General features: G+C 38.7%; 1 protein-coding gene across 1 annotated transcript in view; it reads right to left on the reverse strand.

Moving 5' to 3' along the window:
- The window catches only part of LOC136858799 (lachesin-like), a 686,055-nt gene extending 662,548 nt beyond the window's left edge, over window positions 1-23,507 (reverse strand). The window contains exons 1-2 of the mRNA XM_067138618.2: window positions 23,501-23,507; window positions 22,431-22,534 (exon numbers count right to left, since the gene is read on the reverse strand). Of these exons, the coding sequence (XP_066994719.2) occupies window positions 22,431-22,534; window positions 23,501-23,507 (111 nt within the window). The remainder of the gene's footprint in view (window positions 1-22,430; window positions 22,535-23,500) is intronic.
- Between the last annotated feature and the right edge of the window lie 461 nt (window positions 23,508-23,968).

Here is a 23,968-nt window from a genome sequence, read left to right on the forward strand (position 1 = left end):
AGTGTTCCGCGAAAATCTAGACGAAACTTGTAGTTCAGGACCATTATGGTTCCAGCGCAGTATACAGTATGTTAAGTATTAAGTTTTGCAACTGCCCGCAGCTCCCGGCGCAAAGATCGCAAGTTGGGCTTCAGGGTGTCTATAATGTATATACAACCAACTATCGAATATACTATTTACAATACCGATATATTATGTTTGGTTAAACGAAACTTGGAAGTGTACAAAAGGAACGCATACAGTGTGTGGGTGTTGGTTTTTGTGTCATTATGAAGTTGTTTCAGCAATCTCACGCAGTGATGAACACATGATATGAGCACAAATTTACGTTAAGCGTTTCGCTACTTCAGACGGTAACACAGAATAACCAGGTCAACACAATGACTATCGAAATCTATCACAACAAGACCCAAAGCGTTCCTACAGGGTGGCTCTACCGTGAATGGCGCTATTTGTAGTTGCGCGCACTCTCCGGATGATTCGTCCTTGTTCATGGGTTACGGGCGGTTGCAAAAAGTAATATTTTACACTTGTTTCATTTTAACCCATCACCGGTTTAAACTCTATCATTGAGAGTTCCGGCGACTATTGCACAGTTCTCCGTTGGATGCGTAGCTAACTTGTTCATTGCAATTGGATATCGAAATGACTTGCATTACCCTGTGAAATACGAGGTCGTGTGCCTTAAGTTCACTACAGATAAAGATGTATCGTCGGTGAAGAAACAGTACCTCGTATGTCAAATTCCCTTCCTATCCATTCTGTTCCTTAAGATCAGTCACGTCTCACAGCGACGTATGGCTTTGCAGTCCATCAGAACAATGTTCGATTTCCTATGTGAGCGTGTAAAGGAAAATGAACGTAAACATATTACACTGTAAGAGTGAGTAAATATATCACGCAAACATACATTCCTACAGTACAGTATGTAAAGTTTAATTTTCCTTTATACATTAGTATAGGAAATTGAACACAACGAAAATAGTTCTGATGGCCTGCATGTTCATATCGATGGCTTTTTTAAAAACCTCGTAAGTCCCAATGCTCTTCCTACTCATAATATTTCTTATGACTGGTAACGCCATCCAATCATATATTTATATGCAGTCTATCAGAATAATTCGTCGCTGTTCGGGCAAAATGTTATCTCTCACAATGTTCTGGACATCCATTATTTTCCTTAAAACTGTTCACGCCTTCCAGTCATATATGGATATTTAGTCCTTACCGTACTGCACTCTAAGAATATATGTTTGCATGACTTATTTACGCACATATACAGTGTAATGTACTTACGGTTCATTTTGCTTTACACATTAGCATACGGAATTGAACACAATGACAATTGTTCTGATGGACTAAATATTCATATGTGACTGAGAGGCGTGACCAGTCTTAAGGAAGGGAAATGATGGATAGGAAGAGCATTATGAGATATAACCTTTTGCCCGAACAGCGACAAATTTTAGTTATGATTATTTTCCTATGTTGTTGTATAAAGTAAAATGAACCTTAAATACATTATGCTGTAGGAGTGTGTAAATTCGCCAATGAAACAACATCCGTTCATTACGGTACGCTAAGGTCCAGTTTCCTTTACACACTAGCATAGGAAAATGAACAGAGCGAAAATTATTGTGAAGGACTGCATATAAATATACGATCGGGAAACGAGACCAGTCTTATGTAACATAATGCGCAGGAGGAAATTTAGACATACAAGGTTTTGTTTCCTCACCAACTATATACAAAATAAATAAATTAGACACAGCTACCTATATCATTTTATTCTTTTCAACATAATTAATGTCCGACTCGTTGGCTGAATGGTATGCGTACTACCTTTCGGTTCAGAGGGTCCCGGGTTCGATTCCCGGCCGGGTCGGGGATTTTAACCTTAATTGGTTAATTCCAATGGCACGGGAGCTGGATGTATGTGTTGTCTTCATCATCATTTCATCCTCATCAAGACGCGCAGGTCACCTAAGGGTGTCAAATAGAAAGACCTGCACCTGGCGAGCCGAACCCGTCCTGGGATTTCCCGGCACTAAAAGCCATACGACATTTCATAACTTAATTAATATCGATTATGTTTGTGGATAGACTACCGAAATCAAGGAAAAATTAAATTCAAAAATTGAAATTTATTTCCTGTAAAATTGTTATTACGTTAAAGGGAAAATGGTTATCAAATTAAACGTGGGCAACTTTGATTTCCCTGTGTTGAACCAACAATCGCACTTCACTTTGCGAATAACGCTAATGCACGTACTCAAAATAAATGGCAGCACGCACGTTCCAACAAGTGATATATTTCTTTCTCTCAGGGCAGCTATATCACGGCACTGGTGTAAATATTTATTCAGGTAATGATATATTGCGTCCATTAATTTGTTAATCAAATTTCATGAATGAAACATCTGAGCCTGCGATTCCTGTCCGCATGGAGTTGAAAGGATGAAGTAATTACAGGTTTCTTAGCACGCCATGAAGGTAACAAGGCTTGATACAAAACTGAATACACGAAGTAGAGCAATGATACGTATCTCTCAGATAACAGCTCTCTTAGCTCACCATGTGCCCTCATATGAAAAGACAGGTTCCAGAATAGTTCTATTTTAATATATCGTCGCTCGACCGGTAAAAGGTTGTATTCCACAAAGCTCTTCCTATCAATTATTCTCCTTAAGACTGGTCACGCCTTCCAGCTACGTATGGATATGCAGTCCATCAGAACAAAGTTTGTTGTGTTCATTTTCGTATGCCCATGTGTAAAGGAAAATGAACCTTACAGTACCGTACTGTAGGAATGTACGTTTGCATTACGTATTTACGCACTCCTAGTGTACAATGCATGTAAGGCTCATTTTCGTTTAATCGTCGACATAGGAAAACGAACACAACGGACATTGTTCTGATGGACTGCGTATCGATATGTGGCTGGGAGGCGTGACCAGCCTTAAGGAGAATGATGTACAGGAAGAGTATTGTGGGATACAACGTTTTACCGGTGAAGCGACGATATATTTTTGATGAATGTTAAATAATGCAGAGTAAGAAATTAAGAGTGGATAATACCACAGACCATCTTAACTTTTCAGTGTACGTTAGAAATGTTAACAACGTTTAAATGTCAGTGAACGAAATAGTTATGAATAATTTATGAAATTGTTGATGTTCTTGTTGTTCTTGTTGTTCTTGTTGTTAGGTATCCGGAGGCACTGTACCTCTCATCAACAAATGGAGCCACTTAATAATATGTTAAGCGACGTACCTGTGTGTTCATCCGTCCCAACTTGTGAGAATGAAACCAGGAGATAAACACACGTATAAATTAATAAAATATGATCTTAACTCTAAACACGGCTTGAAGATTCAGTAAATAATGGAAGAAAAGTGTAGATGATTTCTACGAATAACGATATCAAGGGGGACTACGAGAACTTTGGTCACTTAAGAATTTTCTCAGTGTGTTGTTTGGGGGCGTTTGTAGAGCAGGCTCTGTCCTACAAGTGGTCAAGGCCGCTCCATGGTCCGACAGATCTGCACTCCTACCGACCAACCGAGCAGAGGTAGGGTGGCTGCGTCACTTTCGCGGCTCTACGACGCAGCACTCGGGAGACGGTGAGGGGCTGGTCGGTTGTCCTGAGAATGGTTTTCCATTCTCCTGCACTAAGAAGACCGCCGGGACAGTTCCTAGATAGGACCGACAACCCTCTCACGATCTCCGCACATCCCTAAGCATGGAAATAATGAGAAATGATACGGCTGAATATGAAAAAGACGAACAAATCAAAGACCCGCCACTACGCTGATTTTTTTTAACGTTAAGCTGTGTTGTAAGGTCTATCTCCTATTTTTATTTCAACCCATGCTTTCAAGTTAGAGTAAAACAGTTCAAAACGTATTACCATATTGCTTACCTCAAATATAAATAGGGTCCTACTACTTCTAAAACCTTGTAGGCCGCAATGCTCTTCCTACCCATTCCTTAAGATTGTTCACGACTCCCAGGCACATACTAACATGTAGCCCATCAGAATAATTTTCCTTGTGTTCACTTTCCTGTGCTAGCACGTAAAGGAAGTAGACCTTACTTTACCGTATTGTAGGGATGTTGTTTGCAAACGATTTTTTTTGCAAGTTGCTTTACGTTGCACCGATTCAGATAAGTCTTATGGCGACGATGGGACACTAAGTGTCTAGGAGTGGGAAGGAAGTGGCCGTGGCATTAATTCAGGTACAGCCCTAGCATTTTTCTGGTGTGAAAATAGGAAACCGCGGAAAATCATCTTCAGGGCTGCCGACAGTAGGGTTCGAACACACTATCTCCCGAATACTGGATACTGGCCGCACTTAAGCGACTGCAGCTATCGAGCTCGGTCAAACGAATGTACGAACGCCTCCAGTTTTTTAAGGTTCATTTTCCTTTACACATGAATTTAAGGTTCATTTTCCTTTACACATGAATGAAAACCTACAACCTGTTTTCCAGTCATTGACCGGGTCAGGGATGTAATGAATGAAACATATATAGGCTGTTATTACAATAGGGTCGCCACTCCCAAGGTGATTTATTAATGAGTGATAAATGCTATGAAATGATAATGGAGAGTGTTGCCAGAATGAGAGATGACAGGGAAAACCGGAGTACCCTGGAGAAAAACCCGTCCCGCCTCCGCTTTGTCCAGCACAAATCTCACATGGAGTCACCGGGATTTGAACCACGGTATCCAGCGGTGAGAGGCCGACGCGCTGCCGTCTGAGCCACGGAGGCTCCTTCCTTTACACATATTCAGAGGAAATATACACAACGAAAATTGTTCTGATGGGCTTCATATTCATATGTCTCTAGGAAGCGTGACCAGTCCTAAGGATTATAATGGATCGGAAGATCATTGGGACATACGAGGTGTTCTCGACTACTTGATATTCCTGAAAAGTATAAACAAGTGAGAAGCCCCCTTTGCTTAGTAATCCACAGATTAAGTACACGTTAATCAGTGTTGTTTTTACAGAAATAATGATCAAGGGGCCGTATGGTTTCTATATTGTCATTTGTTAGATTGCATGTCTTCAGTTTGTGTAAATGAATAACCATACATGAATACAATACTGCTATGCGAAATATTTCAGCTTAGAACTTTGGCCGGTAAGATTCTGTCATTTAATGTTCAATATTGTGCAAGTATATTCAAGGAATTCTCTCTCTTGATGATATGTGTGCTACGGGTCATTATTTCTGCAACAATTTTATCACATAGCGGTTTTCCAGGCGCAACAAAGATAATATATGGTTCCGTCCAAAATTTGTTAATTTAATGTACCTTGAAGACAAATGGATTGAGTTGATAAAGTTGTAGGTGACGCGTTCAGCTACTCGGATGAATGGTCAACGTTCTGATGGTTGAGTAGAGAGGGCCTTGCATTTGATTCACGTCTTTGTCGGGGCTTTTAATTGTATTTAGTTAATTCTCTTAGTTCGATGACTGGCTCTTTGCGTTTGTCCCAATACACCACTCTTCATATTAGCACACCACAACACAACACGACACAACACGACACAACACAACACGCACAACACAACACAACACAACACAACACAACACAACACAACACAACACAACACAACACAACACAACACAACACAACACAACACAACACAACACAACACAACACAGCATAAATGACAAAGTGAATACAATCATCCATTTAAGTTGGCGTCAAGGAGGTCATCCGGCCGTAAAACTGAACCAAGTCCACATAAGTGACACAGTTCGCACCCGCGACTACATCAGCTTGTGAGAACAGCGGCAGAGGAAGAAAATCGTAGGGTATGTGGAATTAGCATTGCCAGAAGTAGTTTGCTCTTTACGTCAACGCGTCTGAAACCTCCACCATCTACCCCATTAACTAAGAATGAATACATTCTGACCAGGAAGCGCGATATATTTCGAAGTTTCATGAATACGAGGAATGAACAAGATTTAGTCCTTTCCTCGCAGTTACATATTAATTAGTTAACTGTTGTATTAATTCCCCATTGGGTCCTCCTACTCACGTAAATATTATTGCAATATTTCCACAGCATGGAGCACCGGTACCATTATACCTTTCACATTACGATATTGGAGCATGTATCGTTAAGCAAACTCAATGATCAAACTAATATAATATATCACCGGGGCGCAAGGAATATATTGTATTTCAAAATGATCTTCCTATTCATTATTTCCCTTAAGACTGTCCGCCTCCCAGCCACATACTGTATATATACTTAGTCCATCAGCATATGGTAATGAAAACGAAAATTGTTCTGATATACTGTATATCCATATTTGGCCGGGAGGCGTGACCAGTATTAGGGAAAATAATGAATAGGAAGAGCATTGTGAGCTATGACCTCTTTCCCGAATAGCAAAGAATTGTTCTGATGAACTGAATTTCCATACGTTGCTGAGAGGAATGACGAGTCTTATGGAAAATAATGGTTGGGAAGTGAATTGTCAGATACCCGGTCTCTCACTCTCATTACTGAAATATCCTTGAACTAAAATAATCTGTTCCTTTCGTTACTTTAATGGTGGATTATTCGGCTTGTCAGCGTACACCATTTAGATAGTCTGTCACAGGTGCGGGCCGCAATGAAGCACACTGACATTCGTTTGGTTCCAGGCAGCCCGTAGTGTATAATTCATCTAAATTGAGTAGATCGTTTCACAGGGTTTGTCAAAATCCATACCTACATCTCCACCATTTTTTCACGCACATTTGTTGTGGATACAGATTTCCGTTCACATGGTATGGGGCCACTAAGGTTTCATAGAAAACCACACCGTCGTTGTGCAAGGAAAATCACGTTCCCACAATGCTCGTCCTATCTATTATTCTTCCTAAGACTGGTCAAACCTCCTAGCCACATATCGTTGTTCCGCCTAGAAAACCAGCCATGCGGTAACACATCAACTTAGAACTCTACCAGAAGTTTATGTCATCTAAGGTTCAGTATTGCATGGACTATATCAACGAGTTTTCGTTCTAAGTGATACTTGTGCTACGGGTCAGTATTTCTCCCGATAACATTGTTTCACAGAAATATTTCAAGGCGCAACGGCGATAAGGATATGCAGCTCATCAGAACAATATTCGTTCTGTTCATTTCCCTGTGCTGTTATGTACAGAAAAATGAACTCTAAATGCATTATACTGTAGGAGTGCATAAATACTTTAGAAAAACATGTATTCCTACATTAGGGTACAGTAAGATTAATTTTCCTTTGTACTCAAGTATAGGAAAATGAACACGATAAACATTGTTCTGATGGAATGCATATCCGTATGTCACTGGAATGTGTGAACAGTTTAAGGAAAATGATGAATAAGAAGAGCATTGTAATATACGTACCCGTAAATATCGTTTTCCGTCTATCATAGTAGTCAGTAAATAAATTTGCATCGATATAGTTGTACCACGTTGTTTCTCTTCTATAGTAAGATTATGCGATCCGTGTCATTAAGATGTGATTTTATTTCCGACATGGACACGAAGTATTTGCCATTCCAGTTGTACACACACAAATACATAGTAGAGTTTTTATCCTCGAGGGCTAACCACATAGTGTCACCGTTTACTACTGTGGACAGGTTGCAACACAGGATGGCGCTGTAACACAGCTGCTCTCGTCGCAACATATAGATGAATGTGATCTGCGGAACACGAGAATATAGCAGTTCGAGCAACGAGAAAACGTCACTTCCTTCTACAAATTAGGCAAATCAGTAGCGAAACGTTACCCATGATTAAGATATTTCGCCATGATTGAACTAAACCGCAAGAAAATTCAAAGGGCAACATGGTGCATGTGCTGCGTTGACTTATTGCAAACTGTGCACATACAAAGTGGTGTTCATCCCACAAGGAACAGTTGTAAATAATAACAACTGAAAGGAGATCCTTCACCATCTACGCGACTGAATTCTTCGTAGCATTCTGAGCATAGGCCGTTGCCATACGACAGCGCCCCTGACATAGCTCTCTACTTGTCCAAGTGGAGCTGATAAGACATGTTACCGTTTATCCACAACTTCTATTTTCACCTGATCTCGCACTATGCGATTAATATATATCCCCAGTTGAAAGCACACTTGGGTGAATTTCTATTTCGCAGTGGAAATCATAATTTCCATTAGAACAGATGTAGGCCTACAGGATCACAATTTCCATGAGAACAGATGTAGGCCTACAGGATCTTACTGGCAATATCTTCAGGAGTTATTTCAAAAGGTTAAGCAACTTTCAGAGACGTGCACGGCAGCCAACGGTGATTATTTTAAACTGTGTAAATGTACGCTGAGTTACCTTCTAAGTACATTAAATTTTCCTGTTATGGGTGTTTAGACGGCTACATATAACGCTTCCAGAAATGTTAAACTCGCGTTGCATTGCTGACACATGAATTCTTACTAATCACACTAGAGTTTTAAAGACTGCCGATTATTTGGTCTCTGTTTTGCTCGTTCATCTCTATAGTCTGTTTTATTACACTTGCGCTTTCGGCGCGGTTGTTCGGAATAGAATAAAATAAGTTTTTTTTGTACATTGCTCAGAAGTTAAAAAGAACGGTATTTCTGTATCATTCGTGTCCATAGTAACAAGAAAATGCACTTTTTAATTTTCCGTTATTTATGTCTGTCTGTCTGTCTGTCTGTCTGTCTGTCTGTCTGTCTGTCTGTCTGTCTGTCTGTCTGTCTGTCTGTCTGTACACGCATCACGAGGAAGCGGCTGAAAAGAATTTAATGAAAATCGGTATGCACAGTCCGGGAATAAGTCGCTACAATCCAGGCCATAAATAATTTTATTCACGCTCAGTGAAATGGTAGTTTAGAGGAAGACATAAAATTTAATTCTCAAATATTTATATTATTAGTGGTCATATCTTAATGAAAATCGGTATGCGAAATCGGGGCATAAGTCTCTATAATCTAGGCCATACATAATTGTATTCATGCTGAGTGAAATGGTAGTTTAGGGGAAGACCTCAAATAATAATTCTCAAATATTTATTAGTGGTCGTAAATTAACGAAAATTGGTGGGAAAAGTTGGGGAATAAGTCGCTAGACTGTAGGACATAAATAAGTGTACTCACGATGAGAAAAAATGGTAGTTTAGGGAAAGGCCAAAAATTTAATTGTCAAATATTTATGTTATTATTCGTCTTATCTTAATGAAAATCGGTATCCAAAGTCGGGCAATATGTTGCTATAATCTAGGCCATAAATAATTTTATTCACGCTGAGTGAAATGGTAGGTTAGGGGTAGGCCTAAAATTGATTTCTCAAATTTATATGTTATTAGTGGTCGTATCGATTAATACCACGTAACTAAAGTTATATAGTATTCAATATCCGATCATTTACGTCTTATACATTGTTACCATCCCGGCTATGATCACAGAGATATTAGGGAATTTAATTTATTTTGTTACTAAGTCCATATAAGCGCCGAGTCGCGAGAAAAAGGGTAAAGAGAATGTAGTGAAATCGGTATGTAAATTCGGAGAATAAGGAAATACAGTAAACGCTATATTTAATTATATAAGATGCGCTAATATCACAGAGTCAAAAGAAAACTAAATGTGAAGGTCTGCTATATAGACAGCTCATAAAATTGATCAACAATAACATTACGTTGACCATTGTTTGTTCTGATGTGCTTTGTGTCTTCTGTTGCCACGCATCTCTGATAGACAGGATTACTGCTGAGTACCGAGAATTTTTAAATTTACCTTACGTCGCACCGACACAGATAGGACTTATGGTGACGATGGGATAGGAAAGGGCTAGGACTGAGAAGGAAGCGGCCATGGCCTTAATTAAGGTTCAGCCCCAGCATTTGTCTGGTGTGAAAATTGGACCAACGGAATACCATCTTCACGGCTGCCGACAGAGGAATTCGAATCCAGTATCCCCCGGATGCAAGATCACAGCTGCGTGCCCCTAACAACACGGCCAAATCGCCCGGTCGTACCGAGTGTAACAGCTTGCCTGAATATTGGCGGGAAGTAGCTGGGGAGTTAGATTACTTTCTTCTTTAGCATGCCATTCCTCCGGTTCATAGATTTTTTGATACTACTGGTACGTAACACACTACTCTGAGGCACTGCTTGGAATGAGCAGTGTTCATATTTAACGGAATAATGGCAGTGGAGTGTTTATGGCTGTGTGCGGCCTGGTCATTCCAGCTCTGGAACTTTGGACTGTTAGATCGGCACCGTAGTACTGTTCGCTAAAAGTGAAAAATGTGCGGGTTTTCCTTTGATCGTGTATTTTATATGATAACATTGCTTTTAATCGCTACTTTCCTACTGACGTCTTTGTAATGGCCTATGTTGACTTCAGTTATGGAAACCACAAAGTCAGCCTTTCTGACAATGCCGTAGCGAAGCACGGGTACTTCAGGAAATGTCCTCTCTGACTGACTGACTGACTGACTGACTGACTGACTGACTGACTGACTGACTGACTGACTGACTGACTGACTGACTGACTGACTGATTCATCATCGTCGAGGCAAAACTACTCGACATAAATAAATGAAATTTTAAGGATACATTTATATTACAATGTAGGTGTTCGTTAAGGGAGAATTTTCGGATATTCCGTCGCTAAGAAGGCGAAAAAAGGGGGGGTTAATTTTTGAAATGAGTGCATCTATATCTCAAAACTCTCCTTTAAAAATAAAGAAACACATTTTTGTTTTTCTTTCGGAACGTCTCACTAGGAGGGGTGAATGCCTTTAATGAGGATACTTATATCTCAGAAACTGAAGATATTACAGACCTGAAAATGTGTATTTTGATTCCCCTTTAAAAATAAAGAAACATGTATTTCTTTGTTTTTGAAAATCCAATGAATGGGGGTTAAACGGGAGTGACAAATGGCGTGAATTTTTAGAAAGACTACCTATATCCACAGTACATCTCAGAAACGTAAAATGCTACAGAAGTAAAAATTGGTAATTGGAATCTCCTGTAAATGCAAAGAAACATAGGTGATTTGTTTTCGGAAACTCCACTTAAGTGGAACTAACAACGGGATGAAATTTTAAAATGCATTTCTACAGTATAACTCAAGACTTATTATAGTACAGAAGTGAAAAAATGTATTTCTATCTCCATTGAAAATAAAGAAACATGACTGAAAATGGGGTTGAATTGTTATTATTAGGGTACTGATATCTCAAAAACTGAAATGTTACGGACGTGGAATTTGGTATTTAAAATCTTCTTTAAAAATAAAGAAACACGATTTTTTTGTTTTCAGAAATCCACTTAAAGGGGGGAGGGGAATGAAAAATGAATTAACTTAAATTAAAAATTAATTGACACATTTGTATGAAAATACTAATATCTCAAAAACGAAAGATGTTGCAGACGTGGAAATTATTATTTGGAGCCTGCTTTAAAAGTTGATTTGGGAAAATCCAATGAAAGGAGGGGAGGGGGTACACGAATTGAAAAATTAATTGAATTAATAGTATGAGGATACTTACACCTAACCTAAACTATAGTTTTTACAGAAGCGAAAATTGGTATTTGGATCTCCTTTAAAACAAAGAAAAATGCATTTTTTGGGGAGAATCATCATGTAGGGGAGGGGTGCGGTAGAGATAAGGATTTCAATTCCTTTAATGAGAACACATATCTCAAAAACTGAAGATGTTACAGTCATGATAATAGATATTTTGAAGATCCTTTGCTCATAAAGAAACAAGTATTTCTTTTTCGGAAAATTCACTTAAGGCGTGGGTGTGAAAGAAAGCGAAGAAAGTGAACTCCATTTATGGGAATACATGTATTTCAAAACTGAAGGTAACAGATGTGAACATTGGTATTAGGTGAATCCTTTAAACGAAAAGTAACACGCCTTCTTTACGGGTTGGTGGGTGGGTGGGCGAATCAACTTACTGGGCGGTGGGGTGAAAAAGGACTTGAAACCAATTGATTTTCTCTTCATAATGTACTTGATTCTGATCATAATCCGATCATTTTTAATCTTTCCTGGGTTCGTTTTCAAGGGCCATCTTTTCCTTTGGAGAACTTAAAGTTAGATTACAGTAGATTCTCCTGGCATATAAATAAAAATTTTGACACATTTGAAATAAACGATAGGAATGATATTGACTGTGCAATTGTTCATCACTATAATAAGGTCAATAATGCACGGAAGTATATCATTCGTATCGCCAGAAATCCCGCGCACTTGCCTACGCACGACAATGGTGTTGGTCACATTGTCTGACAATGGCAGCAGATATAATTTAACGCCAAGTAGCGGCCTTGTATCTTGCTGCGGGGTCAAGAATATCAATAATAATAATAATAACAATAATAATAATAATAATAATAATAATAATAATAATAATAATAATAATAATAATATTTTGGGCTGTCGTCAAAATGTGCGGACCGGATAATGACTACGAATGCAGTCCGGCCGCGCGTTTAGTACCGCCAAGGCACCCAAGACGACACCACGCCGAATCTCCTCAAGGATTTGATCCATATTAAAAATGCTTATAGGAAAAGATGGCAAAGACTTAGGGACCCAATTGACCGGGCGGTATACCTGTCGATTGCCTGAAAGAAAGAGTGAAAAATGGGAGGAACTTTGCCATCAGATCAGGATTTTTGGTGGATTATATATAAAATGTTCAGCATTCAATTATAAATTTCAGTATAATACCTTAGTGAAGTACGGGTATCTTGCTAGTCTACATAATTTTGGCTTTGGTGTCTGTTTGTTGGTTTGAGTTCTTTTGACGTGAACACTCTTGAATATATTTCTACCAAACTTCATATTTAGAATCCACCTGTCTTTGGGTATGTTTAAGGGTCAATATTGTTTCTAAATCCCTGAAATGACTGGTGTTTTATACGAAACCGTAACTGTGATTCTGCTCTGCCGCAAAATATGCACAACCATACTTAACGTAATCTACCTGCCTTAATGGAGATACATTTCTAAACCTTTTTTCTCATGTGATACATTTCGATACGAGGATTAATAAGGGAGATCTCACTAAGGCACCGTTTTTCATTCTTAAGTTCGAGCGGACTTAGACTAAAAGCGGGTGCATGTAAAGCATATTGCTTATAACTGCAAAACTACGGGAAATATTTTTACCAAACTTCAAATTTAGCATCCCAGTGTCCAATGGTATGTTCTAAGGCTCATAGCATTTCAAATTACTGGAGTGAACTGGGGGTTTACAGGAAACTGGAAACAGTGAGTTTACTATTCCACAAAATATACCAGACCAACCAGATTAGGAATTAAGCAACCTTGTTGGAATTCAATTTCCAAACATTTTCTCATATGCACTTTTTATATAGGAAATAAGGCAGATATCATTAACTGACGGTCTTACAGACTAAGTCCAGTGAACACAGCCCAAAAGTTGTTGTACGTGAAGCATATTCCTTATCTATATAAATACAATCGTAACGGCCGTGTGTACTTTGACTGTTTTAGCGAAGTTTGCATTCACTTATCCGTTTCAGGTGTAATAATTATCATATGCATATTTTTTTCGGTTTGGTGTCTGTTTGTCTGATTTCTTATAACTTGGAAACTACTGGATATATTTCTACCAAACTCCATATTTAGAATCCACTTGTCCTTGGGCAGGTTGTAAGGCCAATATTCTTCCTAAAACCGTGAAATGACTGGCGCTTTATATGTAAACGTGATTTTGCACTCCCGCAAAGTACACACAAACAAACGTAATAGAACTCTATTTGGTGGTATGCATCTTAAGTAAAGAGCCATTTTACTCTTTTAGATAGAGCTGGTAATAAGAGAGGTTTTCGTCAACGATTGGTTTCATGAATGTTCAGCCACAGCCACTCCCGGTATCAGATGAACAACAATATGTAATCGAGACATAGGGAGAATTAAGCAAAACTTCAGACAATGACCTGTACCACTCAATAAACTCTGTAATCATCGTCATTCTATCTCCGCTTTGTCCAGTTTTATCGTACTTCACGTTAGACTACTGCCACTTGCTTTTGTAGAAGAATACCAGTTTTGCATGCCGTAATAAACGTTTGAATACAGGTATGTAACTTCACATCAATTCATGAAGTAATCATTAAATCTGTTGTCAATTCCTGTGCGATGAACGGGTACATATGCCACTAATTTACAATATTATATAATTAGACTTCAGGTATAGATTAATGTTGATTCAAAATATCCACCAAGACTTATTCAATTTCCACCAGTGAAACAAACCTGATATTCAGTATTAATAATGACTGATCATTTTCCTTCATTCACGTAACAAATTCCAATCAAGAATCATTATATTCAACCGATTTAAGTTACTAATTTCATACTTTTGACAAAAAAGAATGATTTGATTTTGTAAGAAACAATATCACTTATCTGGCAATGCGCTTCGTTACTTTTCCTTAAGATTAGTCACACCTCCCAGCCCCATATGGGAAAGCAAACCATCAGAACTTTTTTGTTTTCATTTTCGTATTATTATAAAGGAATATGAACATTGTATACAGTATACTGTAGGAAAGCGTAAATACGTCGTGCAAACAAGGATATTCAGTCCGTCAGAACATCGCTCGCTGTGTTTATTTTTCTGTGCTGATGTGAAACGGAAAATGAACCTTAAGTGCAATACACTGTAGGAGTGCGTAAATACTTAATGAAAATATGTATTTCTACAATACGCTTCAGTAAGGTTCATATTTCTTTGAAAATGGGCGTAGGGTAATGAACACTATGAACATTGATCTGATGGACTGCATATCCATGAGTGGCTGGAGCGCGTGACCGGTCTTAAGGGGAACAATGGATAGGAAGAATATTGTTGGTACGAGTTATTGCTCAAGCAGCGACCATACATCCCTGCAGTACAGAAGGGTATGGTTCAATTTCCATGACATGCATCCATAGGAGAATGAAGATAACGGTTGTTTGGATATACTGCATGTTTACATTTGGCTGGCAGGTATGACGTATGTTAAGAATAATGTTAATGGGTGGTATGAGTATTGCCAGATAGGCGGAGTTGATTCTTAAGTGATGATATGCAATATACAGTCAATATATCTGCATTGAGCCGCGAAATACCATTATATGACAATGTTGAAGAGAGAAATACTGACTCGCAGCACATGTACCTCTTACAATCAAAATTCGTTGAAATTGTTCATGAAATATTGAATGGAGGTCTAAGCTGAAATATTATCACATAGCTGATTTTCTAGGTGCATTGTCAATATGCTAGTTTGGACAGACAAATCTAAGTTTAAAAGGCAAATCCCTTAAGTCTCCTGTTTATAATTTTAGGTTTATTTTGAATTATATTCCGATTTAATAAATCCTTGGCATAATTTTCTTACATTTAAATTTTAATTTGATGCTAGGATTATTAGAATGTACGAAGTTATTTTGAGTAAACTTCTGTATATTATTATGGAAGTTGTTTTACATTTAACTATTGTGGTATTCATGCAAAGAATTAAGCACTTAAGAAGACATTTAACAATACGAAACATGTGCGTGTAAAAAATTTAATTGAGATGTGTCGGGATCACAATAGCACGTTTCGACGTAGAATACGACTACATGATAGGTATTATCGGAAAAATATCGAGCCGGCAGGGTTTTGAAATATTCGTTGAGACTCGCCACATTTACTTTGAGACGGTCCCAGTAAACCTCTTAACGCACTCCGTTGATGATTTTGGATTATTTCTGTGTTCTGATCAGCCGCTATATCGTCGTTGCCGGTACAAAACCTCCTATGTGAAATATTTTAGCTTAGATCTTTGACCGGTAAGGTTCTGTCATCTAAGGTGCAATATTGTGTGAATATTGTCAAGGCATTCTCGCTCTTCATAATGTATGTGCTGCGGGTCAGTATATCTCCAAAAATATTATCACATAGGAGGTTTCGTCCCGGCAACGACGATATATTCTGGTATGGGTAAGTTTATATTTTTTACGCCATTTATTTGTGTGTTGCAACATATTGTGGAAGAAGTATGATTTCGCAATTCTTCGCACCACAATTTTCTAAAAGGTTCACTATTTCATTTTTCTTCCCGTCTACTTTTAGAACATAATGACCCAAAGAAAACGATATCTCATAGATATATCGCCACTGCGGAGTCCAGATCGACATTAATTCCTAGCTACGCGGCACGGCGGTTTTGGTTCCTTAAGTTGACGGCGCAATTTATCCACCCGGTGACGTCATACTGAGCTAAGTTTCTTGTGACTAGGTAAAATGGTCTCTTATGTTTACAATGCAACGTTTTGTCTCGAATTTATTTCGACTTTAAAACATACGTGCTTTGTTGTGCTCACCGGACCACACATAGTTTTCAAATCTTAGAGGTGAAGCTTCTACGTTGTGAAGAACTATTTAGTTTATTTTCCGGGTTGAACCGTGTTGTTGATGTCTGTACATCGCGTACAGTTTGCCGACGTTTCGAATACATGGCAGTATTCTTGGAGACTGATTACCTCGGATCGAGCAGGGCTATTTCAGTCGCCTTGACAGAAAATACTTCAATGTATTCGAAACGTCGGCAAACTGTACCTGATGTACACACAACAACAACACGGTTTAACCGGGAAAATAAAGTAAATAATAGGTTTGAAATGTTTTTAACACTTTATTTCGTAATTCTAAACAAACTAACACATCCTCAAATAATTTTCCCCCCCAGTAAAATGTGCTCGGCTGTGGCTCAGCACTCGGAAATCGCCTTGCGATTCTCAGCCAACATAATTTTCAGACGCTTTTGCTTAGCCGTTCTGCCGATGACCTCGATATCAGACCCGTTAAATAACAAGCAAGCTTAGCCGTTTTACGCCAAAAAATAGTTATTTTGAAAAAAATATAATTCTCACAAACTGCTGTATTCCCTATAAAGCTTTTTCAGATATTTTGAATCCGTTTATTGCCAATTTGTTTCACGTTTAACGAAAGAAATGTTTAGCGAATTCTTCACATCCCAAATTACTCAAATCGGTGGCACTCTTTTTAAACCTCGTATGTCCTAAAGCTCTTCCTGCCCATTATATTCCTTAAGACTGCTCACGCCTCTCACCCACATATCGTTGGTAGGCAATGAAGAAAGCGTAATTTCATTCACAGGAAAAGCACGTTTCTCCATCTGCCTTGTGAAGGCATGCTACGTTGTCCGGGAAGGGAACAGAAGACTCGAATGGTCGAATAACTGGGCTATTATTGAACGATGAAAATGCCAGGAACACTTCTTCGGTCGTTGCTGACCGTTCGGTTTTTGAATTATTCTATTATGTGTACTCTCAAAGAGTTACAAGATTTTCTTTACCCAACGACTATATGTATATACAGTTCATCAGAACAATTTTCGTTGTGCTCATTTTCCTATGCGGTAGTGTAAAGGAAAATTGACCTTACCATATCGTATCGAAAGAAAGTTGCTTGCATGGCGAATTTACGCAGTCCTACAGTATAAAGGATTTAAGATACATTTTACTTTACACACCAGCATAGGAAAATGAACACAACGAAAATTATTCTGATGGACTGCATACAAATATGAGGCTGGGAGGCGTGACTAGTCTTGAGGAATATACAGTAATGGGCAAGAAGTGCACTGAGACATACGAGGTTTAAACAGAAATCTATCAAAATATTCACATTATTTTTATTTTGCCACATGCATATAGAGCCAGGTACGAGAACTCACAAAACATGATATAATCCCGATAATTAACAAGCATTAAACAATACCAGTATCGATTGGCAGTAAGAACCTTAACGACATTTATACACATCTTCATCCCAAATCGTCGATATTCGGGCAAAAGGTTATATCTCATTGTGCTGTTCCCACCTATCACTTCTCTTAAGACTGGTCACGCCTCCCAGCCACATATCAACATTCAGTCCATCAGAACAATTTTCGTTGTGTTCAATTTGGTATTCTAACGTGTAAAGTAAAATGAACCTGAAGTACATTATACTGTAGGAATGCGTAAATAAGTCATGAAAACATACATTCCTGGAGTGCGGTACGGTAAGGTTCATTTTCCTTTATACGCACGCAAAGGTAAATGAACACAACGAATATTGTTCTGAAGGACTAAATATCAATATGTGGCTGGGAAGAGTGACCAGTCTTAAGGAAAATAATGGATGGGCAGAACGTTGTGAGATATAACCTTTTGCTCGAACAGCGACGAAATATCCTACAATCATTACTCTCATCTATCAGCACCGGCAATCTTTCACACATGTATGTCAACTACCTCCACATTATGAATAAAATTTCTCCAGTCAAACAATTTTCACACGTAAAGAGCGAATGCTACCTGAAAACTGAGGAACGTAACGATAAATTGTTCTGTGAACTCAACTCTACTTCTGTATAAAGCCACTCTTATATGGTTTGGTTTTTAGAGACCATGGTAGAGGAAATAGAGAATAGGTTGCAAAAAAAAATCTAAATCCCCGGTAAACCGTTTTCAGCATCACCGATGATAAGATTCGAAACAACTATCTCCAGAATGAAAGATTAAATGAATGCGACCTATACAATGCAGTCGAATCACTAGGTACAAGATTCATTGTATTCAGGTAGTTGACACGATCCGATATAATAATAATAATAATAATAATAATAATAATAATAATAATAATAATAATAATAATAATAATAATAATTGTTTACATTGTATACTTTCCCAAAAGGCTGGTTGAAACCTCAAGAGATCCTCCGTCAGTTGTCATAGGTGGCCTAGAACAGTACCAAGGAAATGAGAAGTGAAACTGTTCTTTGTTGTAGCCCTCACCGAACCAGAAGTTGCCATTATATATCAGTCTGGCAAGTCTACTGAAAAACACACACAAATCTACCCTATGATCAATATTTTCTGCCGTTAAAAACAGGGAGTCGCTGCACAAAGAATTACATTACTAGTGTCGCTCACACCTCTGTCAATTTCATATTGTCAGAGCCAAGGATATGACTGAGACAGGACAATGATATCAACAAATTTGTTGCGGCTCACATTAGAATACATATTGAGCTGTAAATACTACGTCTCACCCACAATGTAATAATAATAATAATAATAATAATAATAATAATAATAATAATAATAATAATAATAATAATAATAATAATAATAATAATATAGTAAAAGTTAAATAACCTGTAAATACTTTTATTATTTGGAAACCGAAGCCCGGTACCTTCTGATGCAGATGCATCATTCGCAGTGATGAACATTCTCTTTATAACATTTTCTGATGGTCATTGACTGGTTATTCTCTCAAAAAACATTCCAAGAGTTCAAGTACAAGAAGACGGTTGCAATTAGATTATCCAAAAGAATTGGTTGACTGAACAATTTCTGGGGTCGTAACAGGTCAAGAATCTTCTTCTCTGAAAAATAATTTAGGAAGAATCTTTGTTTCCTGTTTCTTTCACTAGTCAAATTTATCGGTTTTTAGTCCATAATTGGCTATATTGATACCAATCCTCGCCCCCCGCCTCCTGCACTTAACGCCCTTGAAAGGGCCTTGGCGTGCCAGGTGACCGCTGCTCAGCCCGTAGGTCTGCAGATTACGAAGAGTCGTGTGGTCAGCACGACGCATCCTCTCGACCGTTATTCTTGGCTTTCGAGACCTGGGCCGCCATCTCACCGTCAGATAGCTCCTCAATTCTGATCACGTAGGCTGAGTGGACCAGGAACCAGCCCTCAGGTCCAGAGAAAAATCCCTGGCCTCGCCGGGAATCTAACACGGGGCCACCGGGCGAGAGGCTGGCACGTTACCCGTACACCACGGGGCCGGCGATACCAATCAGAGATACTATTATATTATTGATGCTAAAATTTCTGGACCTGAAGGTCGAATAAAGACTCTTCTTACACGACGTTTCCGTATGTTCACCGTAATTTTCTATATCGCTCGTTAACCAATTCAGGTAAATCGACGAAACTAGTTTGAAAGTGACTTCCAGTAAATTTTCATCCGGCTCCTTGGCTGAATGTTCAGCTTTACCTTCGGTTTGGAGGGCCCCGGATTCGATATCTGAGTGGGTAGGAGATTTTAATTCTAAATGTTTAATTCCACTAGCTCGGGAATGGGCACTTTTACAGTTCCCTACATTCCAGCAACACAAACAACACTACCCTCCTCTGCAATAACACGCAGTTTTCCATACACAGCAGCTGCCGCTCATCCTCACCGGGGGGTCTGCATTACAGGGGTTGCAACAGGCTAGCGAGAGCTAAGCGAAATTATTATTATTTGAGTAGTAGTAGTAGTAAAGTTTACTTTCATATTTTTTAAATTCTTAAATTCCATGTTTATATCTATTCAAATATGAAAGAAATTGCAGTACATGTACATTTAGCACCTTCTTGTAAGCTCAATAATGATTCAGTGCATGAGGTAGCGGCGTAAAATTCTTATACAGTTGGTTGACATTTTATACTACTGAAACCCGAGAGAGCTTCTTGGGCAGGCTTCCTGGCATATTATGGAACATCATTTCAATAATTCCAAATTCAACTGTATTTTAAAACTTACAGAAATTGACGGAAAGTTCATTATTATTATCTCCTTCTCCTTCTCATTACATCAATTTATGAAGGCTAGACTTGAGCCGGTAACAAAATAGGCAGACTAGGTTAAGCAAGAATCCTCCCTCTATATTATGACATTTTAGAGATATTTACATATATTTACAAAATAAATAATTACAGCGTGCATATATAAAACCAATATGCACAAATGATGCCTATGTCACATAACACTCTTTTCATCTACCGATTTTTGGGAATCTGTCCTTCAGTATCACTGGAACTGGCATCTGAAATTTCTTGCTGTTAATGTAGCTCAAAGGAAAAGTCGTTCTCAGAAACTTTTTCACAATATGACTGGTACTGACGAGGGTGGCTTTCTGCAGTTCAACGTACGTGTGGTTATACGGGTTCAAGGTGGCCAGAGAGCTGTACAAGCTATCCAGAAAAACACCACTATATCATATCACTATTGGAACTGTTTTCATAGACGTTGTTTCTATGGCTAGTCTGTGTATTTTGATAACTTTGTGGCTATTCTTATTTACAGATTGGAGGTGATTGGACAATCAATTTGTATAAGGGGTGGGGATCTTTCTGATTTATCGATTGGAATAGTAACTGGCCTATTGTTGCTGAGCGTGACATCGGTATGGCTTCTCGGTCCCATAGAAGCTTGTATGAAGAGTTTTCGAGAACGGGTACGGATGTGTATTTCCAATATGCAGTTGATGACTGGAGAAATGCGCATTTTACACAAAGTTTTGGGTGAATGATTTTAGCTACCTGATCATGTTGGTGCTAATAATAAGTGTTGGCCAAGTGTGGGCACCCAGCGATGGCGTGCTGTATGCTCTATGTATTTCTGGAATACCAGTGGCAGTTGTTCATTAAAACTGTTGGATCATACATGATGAATGCACGGTAGTTCCGTGTAGTGACTACTTGATCTTGGGTGGCCAAAATAAATCCGTCTGTTTCTGGGAAAACACCAGAGTTCGTCAGCTAAGCGTTTGCCGCTGGATTCTTGATTGGGGCTGATCCAGTTCGTGGTGGTATTTCCCATGGAGAAGATGTTACTTTCATGCTTCCATATTCATCTTTAAGCCATGGAGTGGAAATATTCTTGTAGATTGATATCTGATTGGGGTCTAAATTTACAGTGGAAAAAAAGCCTCTGATCTAGGAAGTGTAAGAAGTTCGTTTGCAGAATTATTATTATTATTATTATTATTATTATTATTATTATTATTATTATTTACTCCTAAACTCGTTATATTAAGTTCCCTTTACTCTTTCGGAGTGTGCATTCAGGTTCCTAAAATAGGACCCTTCTCACTTCACGCCTATTACCTGGACATTATTAAATACCTTAGAGTAATATTTGTATTGTATTTTTTTCTTCTACCAATGTATTACGTACATACCTACTCCGCTCCCACACATTGCAGGATTCCACCATTAGGGTATAATTATAAGCTCAACTTCTTCCAACCGCTCATTGCCAGATTTCTGCTCGATTTGTTTGTTCGTTTGTTTGTACGTTTCTTTACTTTCTATTTTCAATTAAGTATATTATTTTATTTTCACATAAAAAATGTAACATAATTTTGTCTTCTCTTCTTCCGGAAGATAGATATTGCTTATGTTTTCTATGTCTTCAGAAACCTTTGTAGTCAGAAATTTTCTAAAATATTGGAAGTTCTTTCCGGGCACTTTGATGTGATGGTCGTTAAAATTAACGATCATGATTGTCATGCTTGTGAAACACCTGTGAATACTTATACAAATACGTGATCTCATCTCTTACCTTGTAGCCTCGTAGGTTGTCTACGACGCAAGCGAGGAGGGCGTCTCTACCAATGGTTACCGTCACATTGGGAATGGGCTCGGCAAAACGTGGCAGCGCCGCCTCTGAAAGAGAGAGAGAAAAAACCAATTTATTTTATTGAACATCATTTCAGTGCAGCGGCTGTAGGGAAAAGGTAACGATAGGTTGAAGCGGGAGAATGCAAGCAGACTTGTGCTGATTCGAAAATAAGCTAATTTTAAACAAAGAAGAGAAGAGAGGACTTGAATTCGTGGCACCGTTACGGATGTCAAGTAGCAGTCATAGTAAAGGAGGGAGTCATTAGAGCGACGATGGAAGCAAAGTTTATGGCTTGTATTTTTCATCGCTGTTCAGTATTTCCTTCACGTTATTAAGAGTACTTATGTAGAAGTAGCAGTTGCAGGCAGTTTACGGAAAGAATATTTTCAATGATAGAGTCTTCCAGAGATGTTAATTTCTTTGTAATATTTAAGTGATGAAAGGTTAATTTTAATGAATGTAATATAGGTAGGTTAATGAGACCTCTTTACAAAAGAGAATTTGCTATATTCTATCATTATTTCAAGATATAAGGTGAAAACCAGATGAGAGAAATCTTAATTTCATTTACTAGAAACTACACCGTTGATTTGTAATTCATGAAATGAACACAACGAAAATTGCTCTCAAGGACTGTTTATCCATACTTTCCTGGATATCAGGGCTGGCTCATTGTCTACTTAGCTTATGACAGAACATTTGAGGAGCTGTCTGACGGTCCTATAGCGGCCCCGGTCTATAAAGCCAAAAGTAATGGCCGAGAGCATTCGTCGCACTGATCACAGGTAATCTGTAGGCTCCTACTCAGAACAGCGGTTGCTTGGTAGTCCAGGGTCCATCAGGGCTCTAGGGCCACGGGAGGGGTTGATGCATTAGTATATGGATAGGAATATTAAACTTCCTACTTCGTGCCAGGCCATGGAGGCTCTATGATACATGAAGGGTAGTCTTCCACTTTTCATTCACTTTTCAGCTGTAAGTGAGATAGAATGATTTGCTGATACGCACACCTGCCATACACTAATACCTGGACCATGAGCCGTCGGAAATTAAATTATTAATAATAGTTTGCCTTTTGATGTTGAAATTACTTAGGTATCCCTTAGATTTTCGACGAGCATGTTTTAACACACACAGTACCCAGTTCAATAGCTGCAGTCGCTTGTGCTGCCAGTATCCAGTATTCGGTAAATAGTGGGTTCGAACCCCACTGTCGGCGGCCCTGAAGATGGTTTTCCGTGGTTTCCCATTTTCACACCAGGATGTACCTTAATTAAGGCCGCTTCCTTCCCACTCCTAGCCCCTTCCTGTCCCATCGTGGCCATAAGACCTGCCCCTGTCGGTGCGACGTAAAGCAACTTGTAAATAAAATTAACACACAGTTCTTTAAAGTACTCATTTGCATGCCGGTAGATATAACATGTAACATGGGCCGCATTGCTAATGCTGTCCTGCTGAAATGTATTGGCTAGGAGAAG

Source organism: Anabrus simplex, chromosome 1 (genome assembly GCF_040414725.1).
Source record: "Anabrus simplex isolate iqAnaSimp1 chromosome 1, ASM4041472v1, whole genome shotgun sequence".
NCBI classification, from domain to species: domain Eukaryota; kingdom Metazoa; phylum Arthropoda; class Insecta; order Orthoptera; family Tettigoniidae; genus Anabrus; species Anabrus simplex.